Here is a 25,542-nt window from a genome sequence, read left to right on the forward strand (position 1 = left end):
TACTTCTGCACCAATTAGTATATATTTTTTCAAACAATCTTGTCTTACATTTGAAATGATGACACCAAAATCATGTTCTTTTGTCAGCATGGAAGCATAATCATGTAACAATCTCTAAGAAGTCACAGGATATATAGGCCTACAATTGATAAGTGATATAATGCATCAATAAACCACATGGAAAGGAGAAAATCCGTTTACAATGATATTACTGAGGCTGAGAAGGTCCGGGTGAAATGTGTGATGTTTCCTTTACCTCTTGGAAATAACAGTATATATGTTTTCTTTATAGTCAGATTGCTCATCTTGGCATTACTGGGGGTGCGGGGGTCTATAAAAATGTCTTCTTCAGCTTACCTTTGTAACTATCTCCAGAAAGCTTCAACCATGTCTTTTTGTCAGCATTTCTATGATTTGAAAATTAATGAAATGGTTCAGTTTATATGATTTTTTAATGATTGTTTTGAAGCACGTTATGTAGCTTGGGGGTATTTCACCAAGCAGGATAACCCATTTTACAAGATAATTTATGTAAATATATTTCTAAAAATAAAATCTTTCCTGTTTCACAATAATAAGCTGGAATCTTACAGGCTCTGGTTGCACTAGGCCTCCATCCATCCATCCATCCATCCATCCATTCCTCTATCCAGTTTCTGTCATTTGCAGGGTTGCAGGGGTCTAGATCTTATCCCAGAAGCAGGACACAAGGCAGGGAATTACCCAGGACGGGGTGCCAACCTAATGCAGGGTGTTTCAAACTTCTGCATTAATTTTAGATGATGAATCAACTATTCAATCAACTATTGTTTATGCCTTATTGCATATAAAGTGAATTAGTGTTTTTTTTCCTGCTGACCTGTGAAAATGTGAAACTTTCAGTGTTATACACAAAATGGAGCCATTGACAAAGAACTGTCTATGTTTTAGCGTTCTAGTGAAAATGGTGTCTTTCCTTTTGTATATTGTGCTACCTTAGCAGATGCTTGAACCATAGCATTCTTCCTACTGTGTTTCACGAGGAATCCTATTTCTTTGGGTTATTTTTGGACGATGGTTCCATAGCAACAACTTACAGAAGAAACATCATGAATAGCACGTGTATTGTAACTCAACCCACCGAAAAAAAAAGGCCTTGATCATGATGCACTAGAGCTAACGATCAGGTAAACGTTTCTTTATTTTTCCAATATGCAATTGGATACATTGTTTCCTTGAAATGCAGTAAAGTAACTCCAACAGACATGAATAGCGGATGGGGTTTAATCTGATGAATACTGTTTTAGTTTCGCTTAGTCTATTTTTAATTCTATGTCAAGATCTATGTCTTTATTTTCACTTTCTTCCATCTCTGGGGAAAACAGGAGCTGACCATGAGCTGCATGGCCAGGAACCTCAACCCAAACCTCAGATGTATTGACAGCCCACCAGCAGTTCCCCTCACCATGGTCTGATTTGCAGGCCCCCATTTCAGTCCTGCTTCTCTGCCTCTTATCTGTTGTCCTCTGGCTTCTTTTTGATATTTTTATTACCGTGCAACATGAGCTGTTCACATGTCAACCCATAACACTGTTGTCGACGTTTCCCCTACGTGCAAAGGGCCAGCATTGTTGCAAAGGGTGCACAGTGATAGGCTCTTTGCGTCACTTAACTAGGTTCATTCATACTGGTGTGTTCCACTTGCCCATCATTCTCAGTGATTGTTATGTTTCTGAGAGTTCCAGAGTGTTCTATTCTGCTTCACCCTCATTAACTTAGAACGTAAGTGCTAATTACATACCCAAGACCCATAGTCTCTGCCCCCTTTTTTTAATTCTTTGACCCAGGAGGTAATAGTGGCAATTTTTTAATCAAGCTCCTTGATTTCTCCGCCATGCTCACCCAATCCCTGCCTGTCCTTGAAAAATAAGAACTACTGATTAGGCTCTTGATCTGCTTCATATTCCTACAGTTCTGTTTGTTCTGTTTGATAGACTGTCACAGGATGCAATATAAAGAATAATTAATAGAATAGAATATAAGAAGAATTAATTGAACCTGGACTTTTAATTTCTATGGATATATTTGTGTTTTGTATCTGTATTCTCACGAAGAACTGTTGCTTGAATGAGGTATAGTTATATAAATTCATATTATATTTGTATGTTTCATATGCAGTTTGTTTTTTGTAGTATTTTCTTATTGTGGCATATTTTTATGCTGTGATTAAATACACCTCCTAGCATTGTTTATACAATGACTTGTAAAATAATTGTGTTTGCATGCTTCATGGTGGATTTCCTCAGGCTATTTGTTTCTTCCCACATTAATTCCTACAAAGACACTTAAATTTTAGCATTTGTCTTTGTAGGCAGTTCAGTTGCTTCATCTTGTGTCATTTAATGGACTTTTCGTGACATTACGTGGAAATGGACATTTCGTGTCTTACATTCAGCTTTCTTTGCATCACATTTTGCCCTTTTCATTTGGCCTTCTTTGCTCCATGTTTCGTTTTGCAGCTTTCGTTTGACCTTCTTTGCTCCACATTTCATTTTGTGCCTTTGGTTTTACCTTCTTTGCTCCATGTTTCATTTCATGTCTTTAATTTGTTTTTTTTTACATAGCACTTTGTTCTTATACGTTTTTTTCCCAAGAGGTGATTTCCTGTCTTCAGCCCAATGCTGACTAAATAGGGAAATGATCTCATTTACCCTTCCATGGCACTTGGTGACCTTGCTTAATTATTCATTCTGATGAAGGGCTGGTCGAGAAGCTCTGCTGACAGGCCCCGCATCGTGCTGATGGAAGGAGGGAGGGAGGGGGGTGCCGTCCGAGGACACAGAGCCTCTGGGAGGAAATGAGCAAGCACAAACAACGGGGAAACGCATTTTGTTGACATGGTTGACATCTATCCGCTTTCAGCTGGAAGAAAGTGGAATTGCAAAGCTGTTTTTAACAAATGGTTTAAATTTACACTTTGTACTGCAAGCCCAATGTGCCCTGTAGGGGTGAAGTGGGGCTGGGTTAGTCTTATATATAAAGGGTGCCTTATCTTTATCTCCAACAGGCTACTATACACTGTATTTAAAGCACTATTTATTGATACATACATTGCGAATGATAAAATATTAAGCAGGAAGTATTGGCACGCAAGAGCATCTTCAATACAAACCAGCTGAGAATAAAATAAAAAGATTTTGTACTATACTTTGTGTTCTGTAATGCAATAGGTTTAGTAGAATTAGAATTTAGTGATTAATTGTCATTGTTGACACACCACAGCACACAACAACAAAATGTGCTCTTTGCATTTAACTGATATGAGACAATGTGACATAGCAAGGGGTAGCTAATTCAGCGACTTGGTCAGGGTACCTCAGTGGTGCCTTGCTTGTCGGGGATTCGAACCGGCAATCTTTCAATTAGAAGTGTGCGTCCATAACCATCAAACCACCACTGCCCAGCATACATATAGTATAAAAACCTACAGATACAGTATGCTGTAATTAAGATCAACCACAACATGCAAGGCATCACCGGTCTTTTGAAACATGGGGAATAAATTACAAATGAAAAAATCTATATATTTATGGGTAACTATAATCCACTTGTAGAGGTTAAAAGCAACAAACATACCGAGGGGTTTATAAAGTAACAGAGTGGGCATTTCTAGTGCAAGTGTCCATAAACACTCTCCCTAAATACATTAAAGGCATATTATTCTTTGAATATGTCATTTACAGTAGGATTTGTATCTGGTTTTGTCAGGGCACTGCACATAAAAATATACAGATTTGATCAGGCTTCTCTGAGGACAGCTTGGGTTTAATTATTGTTGGGGTTAATTTTGTGTTTAACTAACCCATAAACTCTAAAGGTCTTTATGAGGTAATATCTGCCGCTGAATGTCAATGGGGCATATTTTGAGTGCAGACAGCCCTTATTTGGTAAGACACTCCTGTTTCTGAGAATTTTCAGCCAGTACTATGAGAATATGTCTGCCTCTGTCTCTGTATTTTCAACACTGACGTCCTCTGCTGAACTGAAAATGAGCTACACCCAGGCTTACTGCCCACTGAAGGCCAGACCATGAAACCTGAGACATGCTCAACTCCATGAACACTCTGAAATCATGACTAGAATGCAACACGGTGCTTCATTGGCCATGCAAAGCTCTGGACAGACAGTTACATGCCTTATAACTGTTAGGGGGCTGGTGTGTAGCTCAGCAGGTTAGGCCTGTGCCTGTGGTCTGAAGCTCACCATTTAAAATCCCAGAACCAGCAGACTGTTGGCACTCTTAGGCCCTTGACCAAGGCCCTTAATCCCTCATTGATCCAGGGATGCTGCATTGCAACCCCCCTACCCCCCAACCCCAAGCTTGCTCTCACCTGTCTCTGTGTCTCATAGAGAGCAAGATGAAACAGGCAAAAATAGAATTTCCTCATGGGGATTACTAAATTATCACTATTCTATTACGGTACCTATGTGTGACACAGATCAGTTAGCTACACAGTGGCTCAGTACCTTGGAACAGTACACAATTTGCATTGTAATTAGCAAACAGTAACCTGTGTAGAAAACCTGTCATGTGCAGCATTTGCTTCACTGATTTGACAGATCGTTTTAAGGATGCCAACAGTGACAGTCCCCCTTTAGAACCTGGGAGCTGGCGTCCTCTTTGCCCCCTCCCCCCCCACAAAGAAACTCCTTTGGATTAAAAACAATCAAAGCAGTAAGAGCTCCTGTCCCCAATTGTCATTTCCATGTCACACATGAGAGAAATAAACTCCCTCCACAAGCAGTAGATGATCCCCAAACCGTGCTGGTTTGGTTGCAGGTCTTTATTGAAACCCAGCCGTGCCCCCCACCCCAGGCTCCCGAAGAAGCTTTGCTGAAGCCATAGGCAGTGGATCAGCCCGTTTACACAGAGAACTGCATATACTCTGAAGCAAGGAACTACACTTTAGTATTTTGGTTAAGCTTAAGCACCTCCTGTGTGTGTCTTGGTGAGAATGAGCACGTTTGGATTAGAGAGAAAGGTTTGGACTGATTCAGCCTTTAAAGACAACATTTTGCAGCATAAAATAATAACAAACACATGACATGTAGCAGGCGTAACAATAATAATGAGGAGAGTTACCACTCCGAAAGGGTAGCGTGCATCATTCAAAAAAGGAGCTCATCCTGGCAGCTTTTAAAATAAATACAATTGTAAATTATGCAATCTATTGCCATGGGATTAAATCAGAATTTGAGTTTTTTGGTATCGATCAAAAATAGGGCGTGTGTAGATTTACGATTTTTCCGATTCATGTTTAATTCATGTTCAGTCCTACTGGTGTGATTGCATTTGCTGTGTTGTATACCTTTTTATTTACCGTTTAAGTATATATGGCTGTCTTCTACATGGAGTATTTTGTATTGCCTAAGTGCAGTAAGGCAGAAAACGGTGATTTAACAACCACATCTGATGTCCTTTTCCCTTCTAACAGAAAAATGAACAGCATCCAAACATCACATGTTCATCATCACCTCCACAATCTTCTCACACGCTCATATAAACAGTCTGGCAAACGAATTGCTGAGAGCAGGAAACTCATTAATATGTTAATTTGTAGCATGTAACTACACTGTCAGAAAAAAGAGCACCAGTTTGTACCTTAGCTTGTCACTAGGGCTGTACCCTCAAGGGTCTGCCAACTCTGTCCTATCTGTAGTTAAATGTACCTTTTAATCTAATTTAAGATTCACAAATAGACTCTGAAGAACACCCCCAAGGTACAAACAACATTAATGTACTCCCAGTGGTACAAAAATGTTCCCCATGATCAAGTTCTGTATCTTAAAAGGTTACCTACAGCTACCACTGGCAGTACCTTGAGGGTACAGCCTTAGTGACAAGCAAACTCACAGACTGGTACTCTATTTTTCTGACAATGTACTCACAATCAGAGCTAATGAGTTATTCAAAAAACACAGGACGACTTAGCTATGTTTATCATTTATTTGCAGGCATCACAAATAAAGTAAATATTCTACATACTGTATATTACTATTCCAGTAACAGGGCATCAGCACGCATTCTGCGCTATGTTAGCTGGGGCACTTTTCTTATCCTCTACATTTCCCAGCAGGGTCGGTAGACTCGTCCCACCATACATCTCATGGTGTCTCTTCTGGCAATGGGGATGCTGAGCTCTGAGTCCTGGCTGGTCTCTCTCCGGTCAGCAGTCAGGAGGTCCTCAGGGTACATGGCGGCCCCCAGATCCCGGTGCCTGACTTGAGCAACGCCCCTTCCAAGCGTCTTTGGGCCTCTCCAAAGTCCGGCATCTGCCACCATGATGATTCTCGAGGCCGCACCTTTGTTGCCAGTGTTTCTGCCAGAATCCCCGCCCGAAGCTGCGGACCCGAAGGGGCCCTTGGCCACCTCTTCCTTCAGGAAGGCACTCAGGGCCTCTCGCTCTGAGCTGGAGTCTTCAACTTTGCTCATGGACATCACTGGTGAGATGATGTAGCAGTCTGAGACGAGGACCATGGCGACGAAAAGTGAGTAGAGCTTCATTTATACGGATGTTCAGGCACAGTGCTGGTTGATGGAGTGCTGTTGTGTATTCGCCGTTGGTCTAACTGAATCTCTGGTGTACTTCTCCTGCTTATATGCTGCCGAACATCCAGAAGAAGCCACGTTGCATGTAGAAGGACGTCATCATCCTTTGTTATGGTATTAAAGGGTATTAAACAAGTCATAAGTGGGTGGGACCTCAAGCAGAGCTGTAGTGCTTACTGCGTGAACAGATAATGTATCTTACATGAAACGTGGCTGGTTTTGCGGTGAGGTATCTTGGTGGGGTACCATACTCTGAGGACCATCTCATTCCAAAACCTCTGACCTGAGTAAAAATAAGAATCGATAGAAACCTACTTGAAACAATAATGATGACAGATTCAATTTGTGGTTGATCTAGTCTTTCTCTCCATGTGTCCAACTGGTACCAATGTGGTGACTGAAGCAATACATCATCATTAAACCAGAAAAGAGACATTAAGTCATGATATTAGATACCAAGGTCTTCAACATTGCAGCTGTATTAAAGAAGGATGTTTGATGCAAATTTTTGGATTTGATTTTGTGATTGTTACATGGAAACAAATTCAGAAACAAAAGGTCACGTTTTCTGTTCAGTTCTGCTGATCGGTTGTCCCACTGAAATTGTTCGTTCGGTGGATTTGATCGACTGATGCAAAATGTGGCTGTACCCAGTCATCTTCTCTGATTGATTTTGCATTGAAACGGTTTAATGGTAGATTTCAGCTTTTATATGCTTGTCTTCTAATCCGTTTAAATAAATTGCAACAGAACAATTCACTGCCTTGTCAGAGACTGGGGTTTTCAACAGATTTCAATCTGGCTACATCTTTTCAGTATTTGAATTTCGAAAGACAGTTGTAGAGTTTTTTTTGCCATTTTTGTTTATTTAAATTGGAGCACTTACATGGCTGTTACTTCAGTGAAAGAGCGGTATCAAATTTTCAGTGCACTTTCCTGTCAGTTCAGACAAAAAATACAAAGGGCAGTGCTGCAGGGGAAAATGGGAAGCGTTACAGAAAGGCAGCCAAAGCGGGGAAGGGAAGAATGAGCCATGTTTCCAAGCTATTCCGGCTATTATTCCTGGATTCACCTTGGCAGTAATAACCTGAAGAATGCCGCATGGTGCTTTATGGGGCAGCCTGCTTACGTACACGAGGTTTAGGTTGGGAAACGGCTGTGGTTTAAATGCGAAGTGAGGTGGTGTGGTTAGCAAAACAGTGTCCACACCAGTTTGGGGGGGGGGGTGCGGTTCGCAGGTGTGGGGGTTCTTTGGTTGTTTATTTACTTTATTTAGGAGACCCTCTTCTCAAAAGCGATGTACAAGCGAGGCAAATAGCACAGTACAAACATACGGCTGTCATGGAATCGACTAGGCACACTTTAAGAGCGGACCATACTTGACCATATCTGCCACTACATGATCATTGCATATCCTAAATGATTTTGGCCACTGAGGACCAGGGTGGGACAACCCGACTATAGATTCACCTTTGCAGGCTTTCATAAATTATATTACACTTTGTGCATTTAAATGATATACAATTTATTTATTAAGCTAAATAATAATAACACAGAAAACCCAGCCGTACAAAAAAAGGGGACGGTTAATAGGGAAGTACAGTGAGTGTAGACTGCAATACTCAGCAAAAGGCAAGGAGATTAATGCTTTTTCTTTTTTAAGGATATTAACCCTTACTCACCTTGATTTAAGGTGAGTTTTTGTTTCTGTCTGGGCTCGTCATGTCACTTACACTTCTTGATGAAAATCACTCTTGTAGCTTTTATTAGAAAGGTGGATAATCCTTCCAGTCACATTTAAACCTCATCGGCTAACTTAAAAAATGTGCAAATAATATAATCTGTTATCAATGCCTATGCTCATTCTACATCATCACAACACCTGTTAAAGGTCTCAGAGAAGAGAAAATTAATTTTAATTTGTATATATTTTATTCTTGCACCTTCTGAATATAGAATACCCCACCCCATCAGTTACCTAAAGATGGAGGTGTTTCATCACAGGGTGCTGGAGGACACTGGAGTCTTGTAGGGCTCAAGGCAGGGGGATCACACCAGTGGCAAGAAGGGGGGTGGGCCTATAAAGGGACACACATGCTCACACACTATGGGCCAGTTTAGGGCTGTCAGTTAGCTCAGCTGGACCCCACACAAAACACATATTATATGCAAAGTCACAACTTCCTAAACAGTTACTATTAACCAGTCATCATTTCTGGTCTGTACTTTAAAACAGTGTTTCTCAACCCGATTCTCAGGGACCCCCAGACGGCCCACGATTTTGTTCATACCGGGAGCTGGGAGGTAGCCAAAACAAGGACCATCTGGAGGTCCCAAAGGATCGGGTTAAGAAACACTACTTAGGAAAATAAAACCATTCTGCTCGGTGACATGGGACAGAACCCAGACATCTGATGTCATATCCAGACCCCGCGTGGCAATGGAGAAGAAAGCATCATCAGATGGTACGCTGACTGCTGACCGGGTTGAGAAACATTGCAATAAAGGGTCACATAGAACCCGGGACCCATTCCAGAAAACACAGGGAATAAGGAAAATGCATGCCAAGCCATCACGTGTTACATACTGAAACACTAATGGCGATTCCAATAAACCACATGTTTTTGGACTGCAGGAGGTACCTGGATAAAAACCAAACCCAGGGAGAGCATACAAGCTCCACACTTTAATATATTTAAATAAGTAATCTTAATATTTCAATTTAGTATTGAGTTGGTATGAATAGAAATTTTCCACATATTATTACATTTCTACTCATCTTATACAGAGCAATTTTTTCCAATCTTTACTGAAACAATTGCAAACAGGCAGGGGAAATTATTCACCCAAATCTGCGATCTCAGCACCCATCTTTATAGACAACTATTACACACCATTGCTAATTGGCTAATTTCGCTAAGGCGCAGTTACATCTTCAGTTCCTCATTGCTAGGCATTCTGGGAGATGCAAAAAGGAGCCATGACAGGCCATGCTTGTGATGGCAGCCCACCACGGGCTGTGCATTTAGATAATGAACACTGGACTGTTTCCTGCATGTGAGTCATTTTACCGCTTTGGATCTAACTGGCACACACGGAGAGAGACTATATACAGATTCCATAATTTTTAATTAAAGAAAAAACAGTTCTTTGCAGTTTTACATACAGTTAATTGTGGTATTTGGATACAACAGTTCCAGCATATACAGAATAATGGCAATTCTGTTGTTTTTTTAATTAATTTTCAATGGCGTGTTAGGAAATATGGATGGATATGGCATTCTATTTAGCCGTTTTAGAAATATTTTTTTCTTCATAACTGATAGGCAAAAAGTGGGTTCATCTGTCACAATAATGCCAAACCTGTAGTAATGGTTTGCTGGCATGTAATACAGACTTACCAGGCCCATACACACTCTAACACTATTCCTTACAGTCACTGTAAAGGTAGCAAGATATTGGATGAGTGGTATTGAATTTCCTCACTTGGAATCCACAAACTCAGACGAGGGGAGGGACAGGTTTATTAGTCACAGCTTTAGTGTCTGCTGATGTGTCGGATGTGAGCAGAGCAACAAGAAGATTCTTCAGGATGACATTGGTGCTGGTCACAGCAAGTATGGAGTATCAAGGCAGGTGTCTATAGTGCATTATAGATGAGAGCTTCATAGGGCATTCGTAATACACATGGCTATAATGTGTTATGCCTTTTGATAAATATTTATAGCTGTGTTTATAATGCTTTATGGATGCATTATTATTTGTTATGTGTTTTTAAATGACTAAAAACATGGCTTCTAATAAGAGTTATTTCTTGTCAACACATCCATGTTTAAGTACACAGTACATTGAAATGCTATTTCCCTTGCGCTCACTCCCCCCCAATACAAAATAAATATAGTGTTCAATACTGTTTTATTTTCTGTGTGTGTGCAAAGGACTGCAAATATGCAAAGCAGTGCCAGCCTCTGCTCTCTGTCCAACTTAGAGAGTAAAGGCAACGGCAATATTTACCACCACTCAAACCACACATTTGGGTGCCCCCTGTTGGCCACAAACAGTCACTACACTACCAGGGGCCCCCAAAAACAACAAAGCCCCTAGGCAAAGGTAACATGTATACTAATGCAGTGTTTCCCAACCCAGTCCTCGGGGAACCTACGTTTTTGTTTCCTCTCAGCTCCCAATGAACCTGTACCAGGTATTCGGTGTTCCTGATTGGCTGGAAGTTGGGAGGGAGTAAAAACGTGTACTGTCCGGGGTTCCCTGAGGACTGGGTTGGGAAACACTATACTAAGGAATGGGCCACTGAGCAAAGACTGCGATAAACACAAAGCCCTCTGGATTTGCACTCACATATATTGTTTCTTTTATGTTCCATTATATTTTAAATACATGTCTAAAGAATCAAAGATGATGAAAGTATTTCCCCCGCTGACTAAGCTGCAGCAGACTGCCAGCTCTTCATACAAGCGGTCAAGTTTCCGCCTGACATGAATTGGGCTGCCAGTTACCACGGGAGACGGCTTGTATAACTACGAGCCCGAGAGCTGAAGGCTGAAGCCCCAGTATTGTTTACTGGGCAATCGTCTAACGCATTCTGTCAGCATGTAGGCCAGGGGAGCTGCAAAGCTCACAAACACGTGTATCTTGGGTAATACCTGAAGGAGTCTAAAATAGAGCAGACTCACTACCTCTTCGAAACCTGGATAAGATGTTCAGTAAATGTAAATGTAACATGTGTCACGTTCTTCAATCAACAAAATGTGGTTTCTTCACATATTTAATGAGAGTAAGCAGAGCAGACCATTAAACATGGTACCTATTCATCTGCTGAGCAAATTCCTTGTCACAGGTTTGATATTGGGGGGGGGGGGGGACACAATTTAATAATATAAAGGCAGAGGTTTATTTGTAGGGGGGGGGGGGGTAAATGAAACAAATTCAATATTGTCTGGCACAAACCTGAATTTCCAATTTTAACATTTAAGGCACCTCAGACTGCCTCAGATAATAATGATTTCTAAGCACCGTTTGTCATCTTTCAGCTGTGCATATTTTCCCTCACGTAAGCCTGTGCACTTTGAGTAATCATAGTCACCCAGATTATGCAAATGTGAACAATGATTGCTCATCCTAATTAGACTTAGACACCCATCGAAAGCAATTACCCGCCTCTGATGGCCACTTTAGCAACAACTAGTGCCGCACTAGGGAGCTCGTGGGGGCCGCTGGAGCGGAGGCCACGCGTCAGGGACTCCTTACAATCTTTTCCTCTGCGTTGGTCTTTCCTCTGCTTAGTCATGCAATTTGTTACAATGAACCACAAGCAAGATCAAAATGGATCGGGGTGCTTTTACTGAAAGCCATTTAAAATGGGTTTATTATGGATTCAAATGGTCTGACATTGTATAGTGCAGGGGCGGATTAACTTATGGGGAGGCTCAAGGCTGACATCAACATGGACACTCAGATGGTAACTATACCTCATACAAGAGCTCATTTTGTAGGCTTGAGGCTGGAGGACCTCTGCAGCAGAAGGACTCAACTTAGCTCTTTGGGTATTACACTCAAACAAAGAAGTTACAGCTCCAGATAGAGGTAGGATGGCAGACTACTAGTATATACTATACCCACTACTATACTAACAAACTCAAACCTCACAACACCAAGTTAGATTGTGTCACTTTCAGTGGGATTGTTCTGAGGTATAGGCACTATTAGGCGGCCAGTGCATTAATGTACAGCTGCTTGTTAGCACACACAGCCTGATCTGCCAACCAGCAAGTCATGCGGCTGCAACTCAATATATAGTCAAGAGGTTCAGTTACCATTCGACTAAATACTAAAGCAGGAAATATGGATCATCTGAGAGCTTTTGAGCGTGGTGTGATTATTGATGCCAGACACAGTGGTTCCAGCATCTCAGACACATTCACCCTCCTGGGATTTTCCCACAATACAGTGCCTAGAGTTAATAGAAAATGGAGCAATAAGCAACAAAACACCCAGTCAGGGCAGACTGCAGTCATTCGAAGGGTGAAAACAGTGTGTTACTGAGAAAGGTCAGAGGAGGGTGGCCAGCATGAAGCGAGCAGGGGGGCCACAGTACAGACTCAGTACAATTACGGCATCTCTGAACACCCAACCTGTCAAGCCTTGAAGTGGTTTGGGAACAGAAGAAGGTCCCACTTGGTACTGGGTAGATTTACCGTAATGAAATGGCCATAGACTCTTCTTTCTCTTGGGCCATTTAACTTGGTTTCTGAACGATGGCATCACTCCAAGGGAGTTCCCTGCTGTGTGCCCTTGATGGATGCATGCATGAGTGGATGGATGGATGCTCGTAAAATGGCTTATGAGGGAAAATGTATCAGATGTGGTAATGCAAGCCCCAATGCATTCATATTTTTTATATTGTTCCTTGAAGAGACCTAACAATTAGACATACTATATCCATCCATCCATTTTCTAACCCGCTTATCCTTCTGGGTCGCAGGGACATATTAATGAATAAAAATATGAATATATTTAGGACTACGCTTCTTAAAGATAATTCCTGTTCTGTTGTTATGTCTGGCAAACATCTGACAATATGATCTTCTGTGCTTTTAACGCCATGTAACTAATATCTGGTATACTCTGAGTATGACAAGCCTGGCAGGGGGCTATATTTCAACAGGAGTTGAAATATTGTGGCCCTTTCACTCAGCTGAAGCAGCTGGGCTCCACACAAAGAATCTCCGTTTATTTCTGCCTTAAATAAGCCGGTATTTAGTTGTCACGTGTCATACGGTCAAACGAGGAAAATACGCGATTCGTGGCATCCTGTTGCTGAGGTTCTGCTTTATGGAAAAGGGCAGCGGAGGGGAAACGCGCCAACAGCGTGTCTCTCCGCGTGTTATCCGCGTAAAGAGTGGAAACGTGATAACGACGAGTCTTTCTGCATGCCATCCACTTGAGGAGGAAACACGTGACAACGGTGAGTCTCTCCTAGGATGCGCGTTCCAAAGTTCCCACTGTTAACCGCAGCTGAAGTGCTCATCTCCTCGGGAAAAAAAGAGGCGCTTGGAGCTTGATGGCTGCCTCTGTGTGGGGTTAAACGTGAGAGCCAGCTGACCGTGCCGCCAAGAGCCAAACCAAACACGAGGCCCCTGACGCAGCTCCGAGGGGAGACAGAGGCTCTCACATAACGCCCCCCCCGGCACACGCCGGCGGACCTCCTTAAAACAACACCGGGAGCCAGACTGCACCACGCCAACTGAAGGGGTACTGCAGCCAGGTAAATACAGACTGCAGATCTAACAGTGATGAATGCCGTGTATTAACGGGCACAAATGGAATAATTACCTCTCGGTTCAACGGCGACGCCCCAGCGAAAGGCGACGGGCGAGTAACGTGATCGGATCGGATCGAAAGCTACACTCAAACTTACCATATGTAAAAACTAAGGAATGTTGTCGTGTATATATATAAAATTAGGCTGTGGTGCCTTTTATTCGTACTTCTATTAGTAAATGAAGCAATTAAGGTCCATTAAACGTTTACCTTAAACATGCTAGTAATTAGATGATTTTGATCGCTGGATTTAATGTAATGACTTTCCTCAAAGCTAAATAAAGCTTTATATTTATTCATGCCTCGTTTGGTCAACATTCTGATATGGCTGATGATCTGTTAACCATCTGTTACCCTGTACTGGATCAGTGATTGGATGGATGGATGGGTGGATGAATTCCTTGACTGTAGAGTCATACACAATCAGGACAGTGTTAATTGTCCTGTTTTAGGGTTTTATGAGACCACACACACCAAGCCTGAAATCTGCATCTAACATGCTGAAAAATTGCAGAAAGGTACATTAAATCAGATTATCTGATATTCTTAACTGAATCCTAAGAACTTCGAAGAGTAAGGATTATAGTGGAATGAGTCTCAGCTCTTTTTGAGATTTAGCTGTATCTGTAGATAACAAACATCGTTATTTGGAATGTCAGCTGACTGTAACATTGTCCTCAGCCTTGCACGAAGCTACACAACAGTACAACAAACAAGCAAATCTCCTAATTGAACCACCATGTCTATAAATGCTTTCTAGCTTCATTTAACCATGCTTTTCTTCCTTTTACTCTCAGTCCCACCTACAGACTCTGACCATGTCCTGCTACAATAATATTTGATGTAATGCTCTCTTTGAGTGTGTTGGGGGTGATTTGCTCCAATGAGCAGTAAGAACACCCATTAAGGAAATAACAAAATTAATGAATTTCCCAACGATTTATGCCCCTTTTCATTTTGTCAGTCAACCAATCAGTCACCCACATATGTCTATAAATAAATGGGTACATTTCTGCACTCCCAGCTCAAAGGTTGGCTGAAGAACAAAGAAAATGCTGATTTTTAAAATTTAGATCTAGGGGAACGATAGCATGTTTTTGATTTCTCACAGTTGTTCACTTTGTTAGGTTAAAAAGAAGCAGTCTTTAAAATCTAAAAAATACTTCACTTGAGTTTTACACGGCAATCTCAAAAATGTGATTTAACTTAAATCGCCTACATAATAAGTCTCATACTCCTTGTCAAGCTTTTTAAGCATTGATTACAGAGCTCACCAAGCTTCACTCTGGGTGCTATATTCATATATTCATTAAAGGCCATTCACCTAACCTGCATGTCTTTGTACCACAGAAGGAATCCCACAAAAAATGTATGGAGACCCAACACCCAGGGCCAGATAAGAATTTTTAGAAACACTGTTTTACTTGCTTTGGTAACATTGCTATTGTCAGGAGCTTTTTGAATTCCGATGTTTCACACAGATGTTGTGAGTGGGTCTATTGCAATAGAGCTGGACTGAGCGGCACATAATGCATGAAGCCATGCTAATAACTTAGAATTCTTTTTGAAACACTCTTTTACTATTTTTGGTCAAGTCTATTAGAAGACACTTTTGGATTGGGTGTATTTCAATGCACCAGTTCCACTCTAAATTTCATAATGTTGTTACCTCAGCATTTTTTCAAAGTTACTGCTAAAGAAGTGTCTGATTGTTGCATCTCAGACTGCCCACTTAATGATGAGTTTCTAATTAAACTGTGAGCTTTATATGTAATGTTTTTATAGCTCTTTCTACAGCAATCTTGCACTTGTTACTGGTCATTTGTTGGCGGCTCAGCCTAGCAAAACTTGTATGCAAATTGTTCTCTGACAGTCATATGCTTGTCATATATTATCTGTCCCATTTTTATGTGGCTTTGGGTGAAAATCCATCCATCTTCTATACCCGAATAAATGAATATAAATGTATGAGGATTATGTATATCCTTTGATGAAATTTATGATGTTGTAAGCCACATCTGGTGCATGGGCTCTGCATGAATAGCCACAGTCTTCCGAATTCCAGAAGATTCCAGCTTCTGAAACAATCAACCCTATAAACACAAGACAAAGACCATGAACACAAGCACATTATTAGTACCTATTTAAAGTTTTAGACTGTGTTGCTATGTATGTCAAACATTAAAATATTACCATACCATTACAATTTTAAGAACCCTAACAAAAACAATAGTGGTCCATAGAACTATTTGCTTTGGAACCCTAACTATTGTGTGACAACAACACCTTTAGGACATAAGTCTGGTAGATGGCTTCTCATTATCCTGGTGAAGAAACAGAAGAATGTATCATTTAAAGAATGTTCATGTTTTTCTGAAGTCTGTTTGTACTCATATCTCTGTTTGGAGGACTTGAGCTCAAAGTCTACTAGATAAGCACGCTTTCCCACAGCCCGATTAGTATGTCGTGTTGTGGGGTCCAATCCCATCTGCATCATAAGCAATAAACTGATTTCCTAAAATTGTATTTCTGATCCATGCCAGTTTGGGGATAATACTCCAATGTGATTCTGTTTCCAAATAAAATATCAGCAACAAGTAAAAAGCCTAAAAATGTGTATCAGTAAAGACCAATGGAGATAATCCTTGATAATTCTTGGTAAAAGGATTCTTTTTCATATTAAAAAAAAGGAGTTTAAAGGCTTGAACTGACTTGGCAGGCCAATTCGTCCTAAAATTAGCTGTCTGGTTGGACTGAAAGCAGGAATATGAAATGAAACACATTTCTAACATTGGTACTGCAGGGGCTTAAAACTACATTATCCCCACCCACTAGTTTTAACAGCGTTGCTTATGTGTGGTCACTAGGGTGTGTGTAAGGTTTGGAAAAAGATCAGCTTCTCTGAAGCGTCCCATCTTAATTAATTCTTCCCTTGCTTTTCCAGGGATTGTACACCCGTTGCTTTCCTAAAGAAGCCTTTTTATGTTTAAAAACTGCCTGTTGATGTTAACACAGTGTGTGCTTGTACATTTATCATTCACAATGTTTATTATAAACATAGCAGGCACAGATAGAAATAAGTATTGGCTCTCATTATTAAGCATGTTCACGAGTTCGGATCCAAGTTTTCAAGTTTCAAAGGTATCACATTACTGTTTTACTATTGAAAAGTATTGTACTTCCTGATTGTATCAGGATTGAACATTGTTATAAATATACCATAATTGTCAAATTTATACTGCTTGTAACAGCCATAATGTAATATATTTGCGGGTCACTTGCTGAAATAACACGCAGGACAGTAGAGCTTGTTCAATGGTTGTTGTGCTTGCAAACGCAGGATAAGGGCAACAGCAAGGTTGAGCAACATTGCAAAAGTTCACGGTCTTACTGTACCATACTTGCATCATGTGATGAAAAGGACCAATCATATGTTATTAATTAAATCTGTCACACACAGGATGCCATACACATTCATATTTAACACATGCAGATGTTTTTTCTCCTCAAATTGCTGTGGTAATCCTGCTTTAATCCACAATTGTAATCATGGCAGATAATAGTCGATGTTCTTCGGAACAGGACAGATTTGAGTCTGCAGGAAAGAAATTAAACCGAAAAATTGATTAAAAATTCACAGCCCAGAATTTTCAAGTGAGATTTAACTACAGCAATATGGTGAATTTGCAGCCAAAAGATCCCAACACTTAAACCATTATATAGCAACTTCATAAAACCTCTGTCAGCTATGCTTTACAGTTCTTTACTGACAAATCTTTCATGAATAGCTATTTCAATAACCATAAATGATAAGCGAAGCGACACGTGTTAAAATTTTCACGACGTGCAACGTGTCATGTCATCAGTTACATTAACTGTCATCAATGACATGCAGGTAGATATGTAGCATTGGACAAAAGCATCTGCTGAATAAAAATAAAATTACATGCGAATAACATAACTAGCAACAAAGGGGTTAGTGTGTGGCTCAGCAGGTTGGGCAGCTATACTTATGATCAGAAGATCACCAGTTCAAATTACCATGATTGGCAGAGTAGCCCCATCCTTGTGGGCCCTTGTGCAAGACCCTTAACCCCCTGAAAAATGCTCCAAGGCACCATATAAATGATAGCAAGTCAATCATTTCATATTCCCCAAGGCAAGAGTCCAGATTTTAGTTCTGAGGGTCAGCCAATGCTGTGGTGTCACGGGACAGTTTTTTAGGGTTAAGGGCCTTGCTCCAGCTTGCCAGCCACGGGATGCTGAATTTTGTCTTTTGGAAGGAGACATTTTGTGTCCCTCAGCAGATCAGTGCTGTACCAGGCCCTTGCTGCAGAGGTGTGCCAAGATGGGTCAGATGAGGTTATCACAGCGAACTGGAGCACGGCTTGTGTGAGAAGTTCGCTTTCATTTAATTTGCACTCACTCCCACTTGGAATGCAATGAACCCATAAAAGCAGTAGCCAAGGAAGGCATGAATGAAATTTGTACATTAAATAAATGAAATGCACTTTGTCAGCTATGTTGAGGTAATAAATCACAGCACATGGCTTCAAACAGCATTTTTAATGTAATTTATATTTGGTTGCAGCATTAGGCCTCTTGGTGCCTAGGTCTTACCTGGTTCAGAAGGGCAAAATTTAAAATAATAAGGCCTCCTTCAACTTTTTTGTTAATAGAAAACATTCTCATGTTCATTCACCAGAGTAGATAGATAGATAGATACTTTATTGATCCTGAGAGAAGTATAGGCATCTTACAAAACACTTCTATATATAAAATGCAAAACACTTCTATGTATAAAACCAAAAGAAGAGAATGAGTGCCAATAGGAACAGTTATTATTATTATTATTAGTAATAGTTGTCACGATCGAGGCGGAGCAGACAGGCGATCGTGCGGGCAGGCGTGCAAGGATCAGGCAAACAGAGCAGATTCAGGACGAATCTGGGGTTTATTTGGGAAACTGGGATAAAGGGACATCTAACAGGGAATCCACTACACATCCACAACTATACTACAATGACAGACAAGGGAGACAAGTTGGACCAAGACTTAAATACAACAGGACTAAGCAACTAAATCAGACATAGCTGGAGACAATCAGGGAAGCACACGTGGGTAATCAGGGGGCGTGGCACACATGAGGAGCCGACGAGCAGGGCGTGACAGAACCCCCCCCCAAAGGCGCGCTTCTCTGGGCGCGCCAGGGAGGAGGCGACAGACGGGACACGGGAACCAGGACCTGGAACAGAAGAACAGTACAATTAACGCGATACTGGGAACAAAACAGAGATGCAGAACATGGCGAGGGACAGGACGTAAGACAGGACGTGACAAAGGACTGGGAAAGCAGAGAGACAGACCAGACAGGGCGAAACAGAGGGAACAGGCGAGACAAAAGGAGCGGGAGGGAACGGCGGGAAACCAGGAGCAGAGCGGGGCAGAACAGAGGGACCAGGAACAGAGGACATCGGGACATAGACGGGAGGAGGAACAAACACTGGAGTGACCGGGACAGGAAAGTTGGGAGAGAAGGAGGGGGAACTAAGGGGAGTCCGAGGGAGCCCCAGCGGGCGACGGGAGGCAGCCGGAGGGGCTGCAGGCGGCCGGGAGGCTGGCGCTGGAGGGGACCTCGGAACGGCCGAGGAGGTGGGGTGAGGGACTGACAACGGGGACGAGGAGGGAGTCGGAGGGGACACTGGCGAGGGCAAGGAGAGGGGGGGAGCCGCAGCAGGCGGCGACGTCCTCCGCCTCGCAGGAGCGGGAGGACCCGCAGGCGACCGACGAGGAGTCAGCGGAAGGAGCGAGGCAGGGCGACGAGGTTGTGCAGGGGGACCCGCAGGCGACAGCCGACCTGGAAGGCCAGGACCCGCAGGCGCCAACCGAGCCTCAGCGCAGGCGAGGGAGGGCGAGCCAGGGGGCAGGGCGGGCGGGACCCCAGTCCCACGTCTGTGTCCCCTCCCCTTTTGGGACACAGACATTATCGCCACCGCTTGGGGTCGAGTTCTCCGGGGTAAGGGTACAGGAGTCACCAGGGAAACAGGAACAGGGACAGAACCAGGACTCAGAGTCTCATTGGGCACAGAAACGTCAGGACTAGGGCGCGCCTCAGGTGTGGGCGCGGGAACTGCAGGAAGGGAGTGCGCCTCGGGCGTGGGCGCGGGAACTGCAGGCAGGGAGTGCGCCTCGGGCGTGGGCGCGGGAACTGCAGGAAGGGAGTGCGCCTCGGGCGTGGGCGCGGGAACTGCAGGCAGGGAGTGCGCCTCGGGCGTGGGCGCGGGAACTGCAGGAAGGGAGTGCGCCTCGGGCGTGGGCGCGGGAACTGCAGGCAGGGAGTGCGCCTCGGGCGTGGGCGCGGGAACTGCAGGCAGTGGCGACGACTCATCTGCAGGAACCGCAGGCAGAGGCGGCTGCTCGGGTGCTGGAGTCGTCGGCGGTGGCGGCTGTAGTGGCGCTGGGGCCGCAGGCAGTAGCGGCCGCATCGGCGCCGGAGCCGATGACACTGGCGACCGGACTGGTGCCGGAGCCGCAGGCAGAAGCAGCTGCACGGGCGCAGGAGTCACTTGCAGTGTCGGCTGCACGTGCGTGGGGACCGCAGACAGTGGCGACGGCACGTGCTCAACAGCCGCAGGCAGAGGAAGCTGCGCAGATTCGTCGGACAGCGTAGATGGCTGCTCCGGCTGCGCAGGTTGCAGAGGAGGTGGCTGCGCTGGTAGCGCAGGCAGCAGTGGCAGCGGCTGCTTGAGCTGCAGAGGCGGCAGCGAAGGCGGCTTCACAGGCCGCGCAGGCAGCGGTTGCTCGGGAGCGGGGTCCGCCGGTAGCGACGGTTGCTCGGGAGCGGGGTCCGCCGGCAGAGGCGGTGGCTCCGGAGCGGGGTCCGAAGCCTTCCGGAGCTGGAGTAGCTTCTGCAGGTCCTCGGTTAGGCTCTCGAGGGCTGCTCGACCGGAGGCAGGAGCGAATATCTTGAAGCCTCCTTTGAGCCGAGCGATGAGCTGCTCGGCCTCAGGTCCTTCTGGCGCCGCTGGGTCATCCATCACCCTCACAAAGAGCCCTTGGAGGGTGAAGAATTGGTTTGCCAAGGAGGCTGTCTCCTTGGGCAGAGGCGAGGGGAGCGCCTCTGGGGTTGCTGTCGCGGGAGGCGGGACTGGGAAGTCCCGGGAGGGGAAGACGGGCGCGGTCCTCTTCGGGACCCGGGGTACTCGAGGGATCGAGTCCCTTACAGCCCTAGACCCTCCCCCATTGACCAGTCGTTCGGGCCGGTAATAGCACCGGTCGAGGGGCAATAATGGCTTAGAGGGAACGGGCTCCAGGTCCGGGAACGAGAAGGGTTTATCTTCCTCGTCATCGCTGGGAGCCCATAGCCTAGCCAGAGAGCAGGCTCCCAGACGGAGCGATTCAGGGTAGCCGTCCTGAACCAATTCCTCCTCCTCCTCCTCTGCGAGAAGCCACGGGCGGGCGAGCAAGCAGGAGCCCAGACTGATCGGCTCCTCCGGGTGCTTCTTCCTCTTCTACTTCCTCTTCTTCCTTTTGAGGTCTGTCATTCTGTCACGACTGAGGCGGAGCAGACAGGCGATCGTGCGGGCAGGTGTGCAAGGATCAGGCAAACAGAGCAGATTCAGGATGAACGACGGGGTTTATTCGGGAAACTGGGATAAAGGGACATCTAACAGGGAATACACTACACATCCACAACTATACTACAATGACAGACAAGGGAGACAAGTTGGACCAAGACTTAAATACAACAGGACTAAGCAACGAAATCAGACATAGCTGGAGACAATCAGGGAAGCACACGTGGGTAATCGGGGGCGTGGCACACATGAGGAGCTGACAAGCAGGGCATGACAGTAGTAGTAGTAGTAGTAGTAGTATTAATAATACTAATAATAATACTAACAATAATTAAATAGTAATCCAAATCATCAAAGAGTCATGATATAGTTTATGCCAGTGGAGGTAGTGGTAGTGCAAGTACATGGTAGTTGCAAGAATAATAATTACTGTGCATACTGCAGATTCTACAAATATTCTTAAAATGTTGAGTTTGTGTTGTAAATAAATACATGATTGAAAATGCAGAATTACAGATAGTGTATAAAACCTGTGATACAATTAATTATATATATATTCTAAAAGTATATTAAAAAATGCTAAATAAATGCTGTGAAGAAGTGGTTACAAGACCTTATGTTTTATTCTCTCACAAAAAATACTGTAACATTTGAGTGGATGGTATGAATTACTATCCCAGCTAAAATTAGCTGAAACCACAGCGTACAAGAGGCCCAGGGCTCACGTACCCATATTCATAAAACACAAACACCATGACCAGCATTTATGTCCAGCTACAGCAGGGCAGAGAGGGAAATGCCTGCGTGTCTATATCACACACCCCGACCATATGCTCGTACATCTGTGCTGTTTTGAAGAAACCCAAATTCATTCATTGTGACTGAACTGATTATCAGTAACTAAAGAAAGACTGAGAAATCAGTAACTAAAATAAAATGCAAATCTAATACAAAAGGACAGTCAGTGATATGAGATGACATGAGGTGATTTCATTCATTCATTTAAATGATTTTGCTAATTAGCCTTACCTGTTGATTTGAGTAGTAATTTAAAAATCGCAAATCCACGCCTTTGAATTTGAATTGTAAAACACCAGCCAGACAGATATAAGTGGCTGCAGTGTTTACTACCACTGAAACCAAAATTTGTGTGGGGCCCCAAGGTTTGGGGGGCCCCTGTTTGTCACAGGCAGTCACTACACTGGGGGGACAGGGCAGCCCGAAGTGATTTTTGGAGTGGCACCCCAGATGTGACAAACCCATCCCTGGATATAATAGAAATACTTTTCTGACTTATCTGCCTTACCAAGGTAAGACTTTAGACTGATCATGCACACATGGTGAAGCAAAGATAACTGCCCTCTGAATATAAACGTTAATTCTAAAAATGATGCTGAGATGACTGGATATTTGTGAAATCGATGGAGTGGTTAGAGACAGCAGATGTAAGAGGTTTTGCGGCAGACTTAAAAAGCATTTTAGTTTCATTGGTTCTTTACAGGACACCCCTCTGTGTTAATGTTCGGCTGTGCCACGAGTGAGACCAGCGACCTTAGAGGTCATTTTTCACTGCCGTCTCGTCTGCGGTGTGTCCCTCAGCCACAGCTCGCTCATCGCAGGCGTGACTGGCAAACACGCCAACACATCTGCAGTAAATGCGCAGCATTGTGGGCTTGGGCTACATATCATCATTCCTGATGTGTATAATGATCCATCCAAAAAAAGAGATGCACACGCTGCTTTGGCAGGATCTGCTGATTCGGGAAATGACAGTCATGCCCTTTTGTAATAAAACATGGTAAATATCATGAACGGTGCATCCTTCGTTGGCCATATTTCGACGGATATAGGACTATGGGTTACTCATGATTATTTAGTGTAGCTGCCCTACAGACAGAAATCTCATCTTAAGCATCACCTTAAAACATTTTTTTTTTTCTCAAAGCCTTTATGCTTCTTCCTTCTTATAAATGCTTACCTTTATCTTTCATTTAATTTGAATATCTTTGTATTTCATGTTTCATTTTCCTCTGTCTTTCAAGCTGAATTAATTCAGTTGGAGTACATCTAAAAGGGCAAAATATGTCACCATGTTATGTTTCTAAATATAACAATGAATTATTAAACTATTCCAAGCTTTACTGTTACAATATTTTTCACAGAAACATACCACAATTATTAGGCGGTTATGGAATAAACCTAAAGGATTTCTTTCAATTCTCACTTGCAGTATCCTCAGAGTCCTCATTATCTTCAGAATCTGGAAATTGGATAATGGTGGACAAGTTCTTAATTCAATTATTTTTCATTAATTAAACTCTGTTTAAGCTGATATTTCTGGGCCAGATGTGTTTTACAAGTGAAAGCGGAGAAAGGGACACGTTACATATTTTCTGTCTGGACCGAACAGACAGGAAACGGCATTTAAACTTTACTTCGTTCTTCCGACAGCTGTTAGTAATCAGTGTTTACCCTTCCAGGCCTACAAACATCTCAAGTGTCTCTTCAGGAAATGTAGAGTGACTAGTTGCTCTGTTTTCTCTGTATTCAGGGGACAAATCTATTGCCTTCTCTCTGTCAGACAGACTATCTGTCAAGTAAATAGTACATTTAGAAAAACAGTGGAAAAAGTAGTTTGAGTGAAGTGATCACGATGTATCCACGTTAATGACAGCCCTACCAAATCAAAAAGCTGTACAATGAACATAACGTTCCCTTCCTGCGATCTGAGAACAACGTTCCGTACAGTCACCATTTCCCACCATATAAACAGAGCAGCCCATGTGGTTTACTGCTGCATCGTGTCCGTTTATGTATGTATTTCATGGCACCTTCTCTCCATCCATCTTGCCAAGGTGAACGGAACTGCTGATTGGAGTGATGACAGTTGACGGTATTCTCGTCAAGGCTCGCCAGAGGGGCCAGAGAGAAATTGCCATCTGTCTGCTCGCATGTATGTCTGTTGGGTTTTTAACATGGACATATCTGGCTAATTATTCTCATGTTCACGCAGGTTTCGCGATAATGTATATAAGACTGTCTTTGCCAGAAAGACTCTGCGTTTTGCTGTCCGTTTGTGAGGAATGCGTTGCAGTTTGAAAGGTGAAAATAATTTCCGCATGTCATGTCTATAAGAAATAGCATATAGAGGTTAAATACTGTGAAGTAGACTGGATCCATCGCTCATTATCACAACTCAAGTTACGCTGACTGAACAGTATGATACAATAGACCATATGCACAAAGATGTGATTATGGTCTCTGTGGAACACCCTCCCAGAGTCAATTGACCTTGGACCCTTTGAAACGGGGGGAGCTTTTCTTATTTGTTGTCTCCAGTGCTGCTTCAGAAACTGGAGCACAGCTGGTTTTAAAATTATATCAATAACCTGTGTCTCAAAAAACAGGCGGCTGTGATCTTTCAGAAGATTAGCCAGCTAATCATCGTGTTCAGGTGTCATCAGTAAAGTGATGTAAATTTGATTGTAGTTATAGTATTATGTCCAATCACACGACATGCCAGAAAGATTACGATAAAGTTCGTTCAGCATAGATGGGAGCCCCACATAGAAAGATAATTTCCACATGTAAAAGTTGGATTGCAGACAAAGGTCAACATGTGTTTCATTGCCTACAAAAAAGCCTTGATGTTGTTCACCATGTCAAACTATGGAATGTTTACAGAGTCATGGGAGCATCTCACTAAGCATATGAAGGAACTCATACTGACAGCCACAGTCAGGGTGGAGTATGGAGAAGCTTGATTCCAGAGTGGTAAGACAGCTCAACAAGGATGCAAACTATATCCATGTAATACCATACCTATTTCATTGGTATAAGGCACATCTATTGAATGGAAGGAGAGTATTGTGGGCCCATGTTTGGTGGGAGAAACATCAACAAGCACATGCTGATGAAGCCATACTTGGAAATCTGAACAAATAAGGAAAATTGGTAAAAGTTTAATTTAGGGGACACAAATACTTAGTAATAACTTAGATACTTCTGAAATACAAATCACAAATAAATCATGAATAA

At 43.1% G+C, this 25,542-nt stretch overlaps 2 protein-coding genes across 2 annotated transcripts; both read right to left on the bottom strand.

Annotated features, from left to right (window-relative positions):
- Positions 1–5,972: 5,972 nt before the first annotated feature.
- On the bottom strand, positions 5,973–6,593 carry pmchl (pro-melanin-concentrating hormone, like). The gene has a single exon (XM_049019847.1). The coding sequence runs from the start codon at positions 6,542–6,544 to the stop codon at positions 6,101–6,103; it is 444 nt and encodes a 147-aa protein (XP_048875804.1). The 5' UTR covers positions 6,545–6,593; the 3' UTR covers positions 5,973–6,100.
- Positions 6,594–16,014: 9,421 nt separating this feature from the next.
- On the bottom strand, positions 16,015–20,964 carry LOC125746381 (uncharacterized). Its single transcript, XM_049020310.1, has 2 exons — positions 19,954–20,964; positions 16,015–16,020 (listed from the first exon to the last, which is right to left on the bottom strand). The coding sequence occupies exons 1-2, from the start codon at positions 20,962–20,964 to the stop codon at positions 16,015–16,017; spliced, it is 1,017 nt and encodes a 338-aa protein (XP_048876267.1).
- Between the last annotated feature and the right edge of the window lie 4,578 nt (positions 20,965–25,542).

Source organism: Brienomyrus brachyistius, chromosome 7 (genome assembly GCF_023856365.1).
Source record: "Brienomyrus brachyistius isolate T26 chromosome 7, BBRACH_0.4, whole genome shotgun sequence".
NCBI lineage: Eukaryota > Metazoa > Chordata > Actinopteri > Osteoglossiformes > Mormyridae > Brienomyrus > Brienomyrus brachyistius.

Coding starts and splice junctions, on each gene's coding strand:
- pmchl (XM_049019847.1), bottom strand. CDS start 6,544: ATGAAGCTCTACTCACTTTTCGTCGCCATGGTCCTCGTCTCAGACTGC.
- LOC125746381 (XM_049020310.1), bottom strand. CDS start 20,964: ATGGATGACCCAGCGGCGCCAGAAGGACCTGAGGCCGAGCAGCTCATC.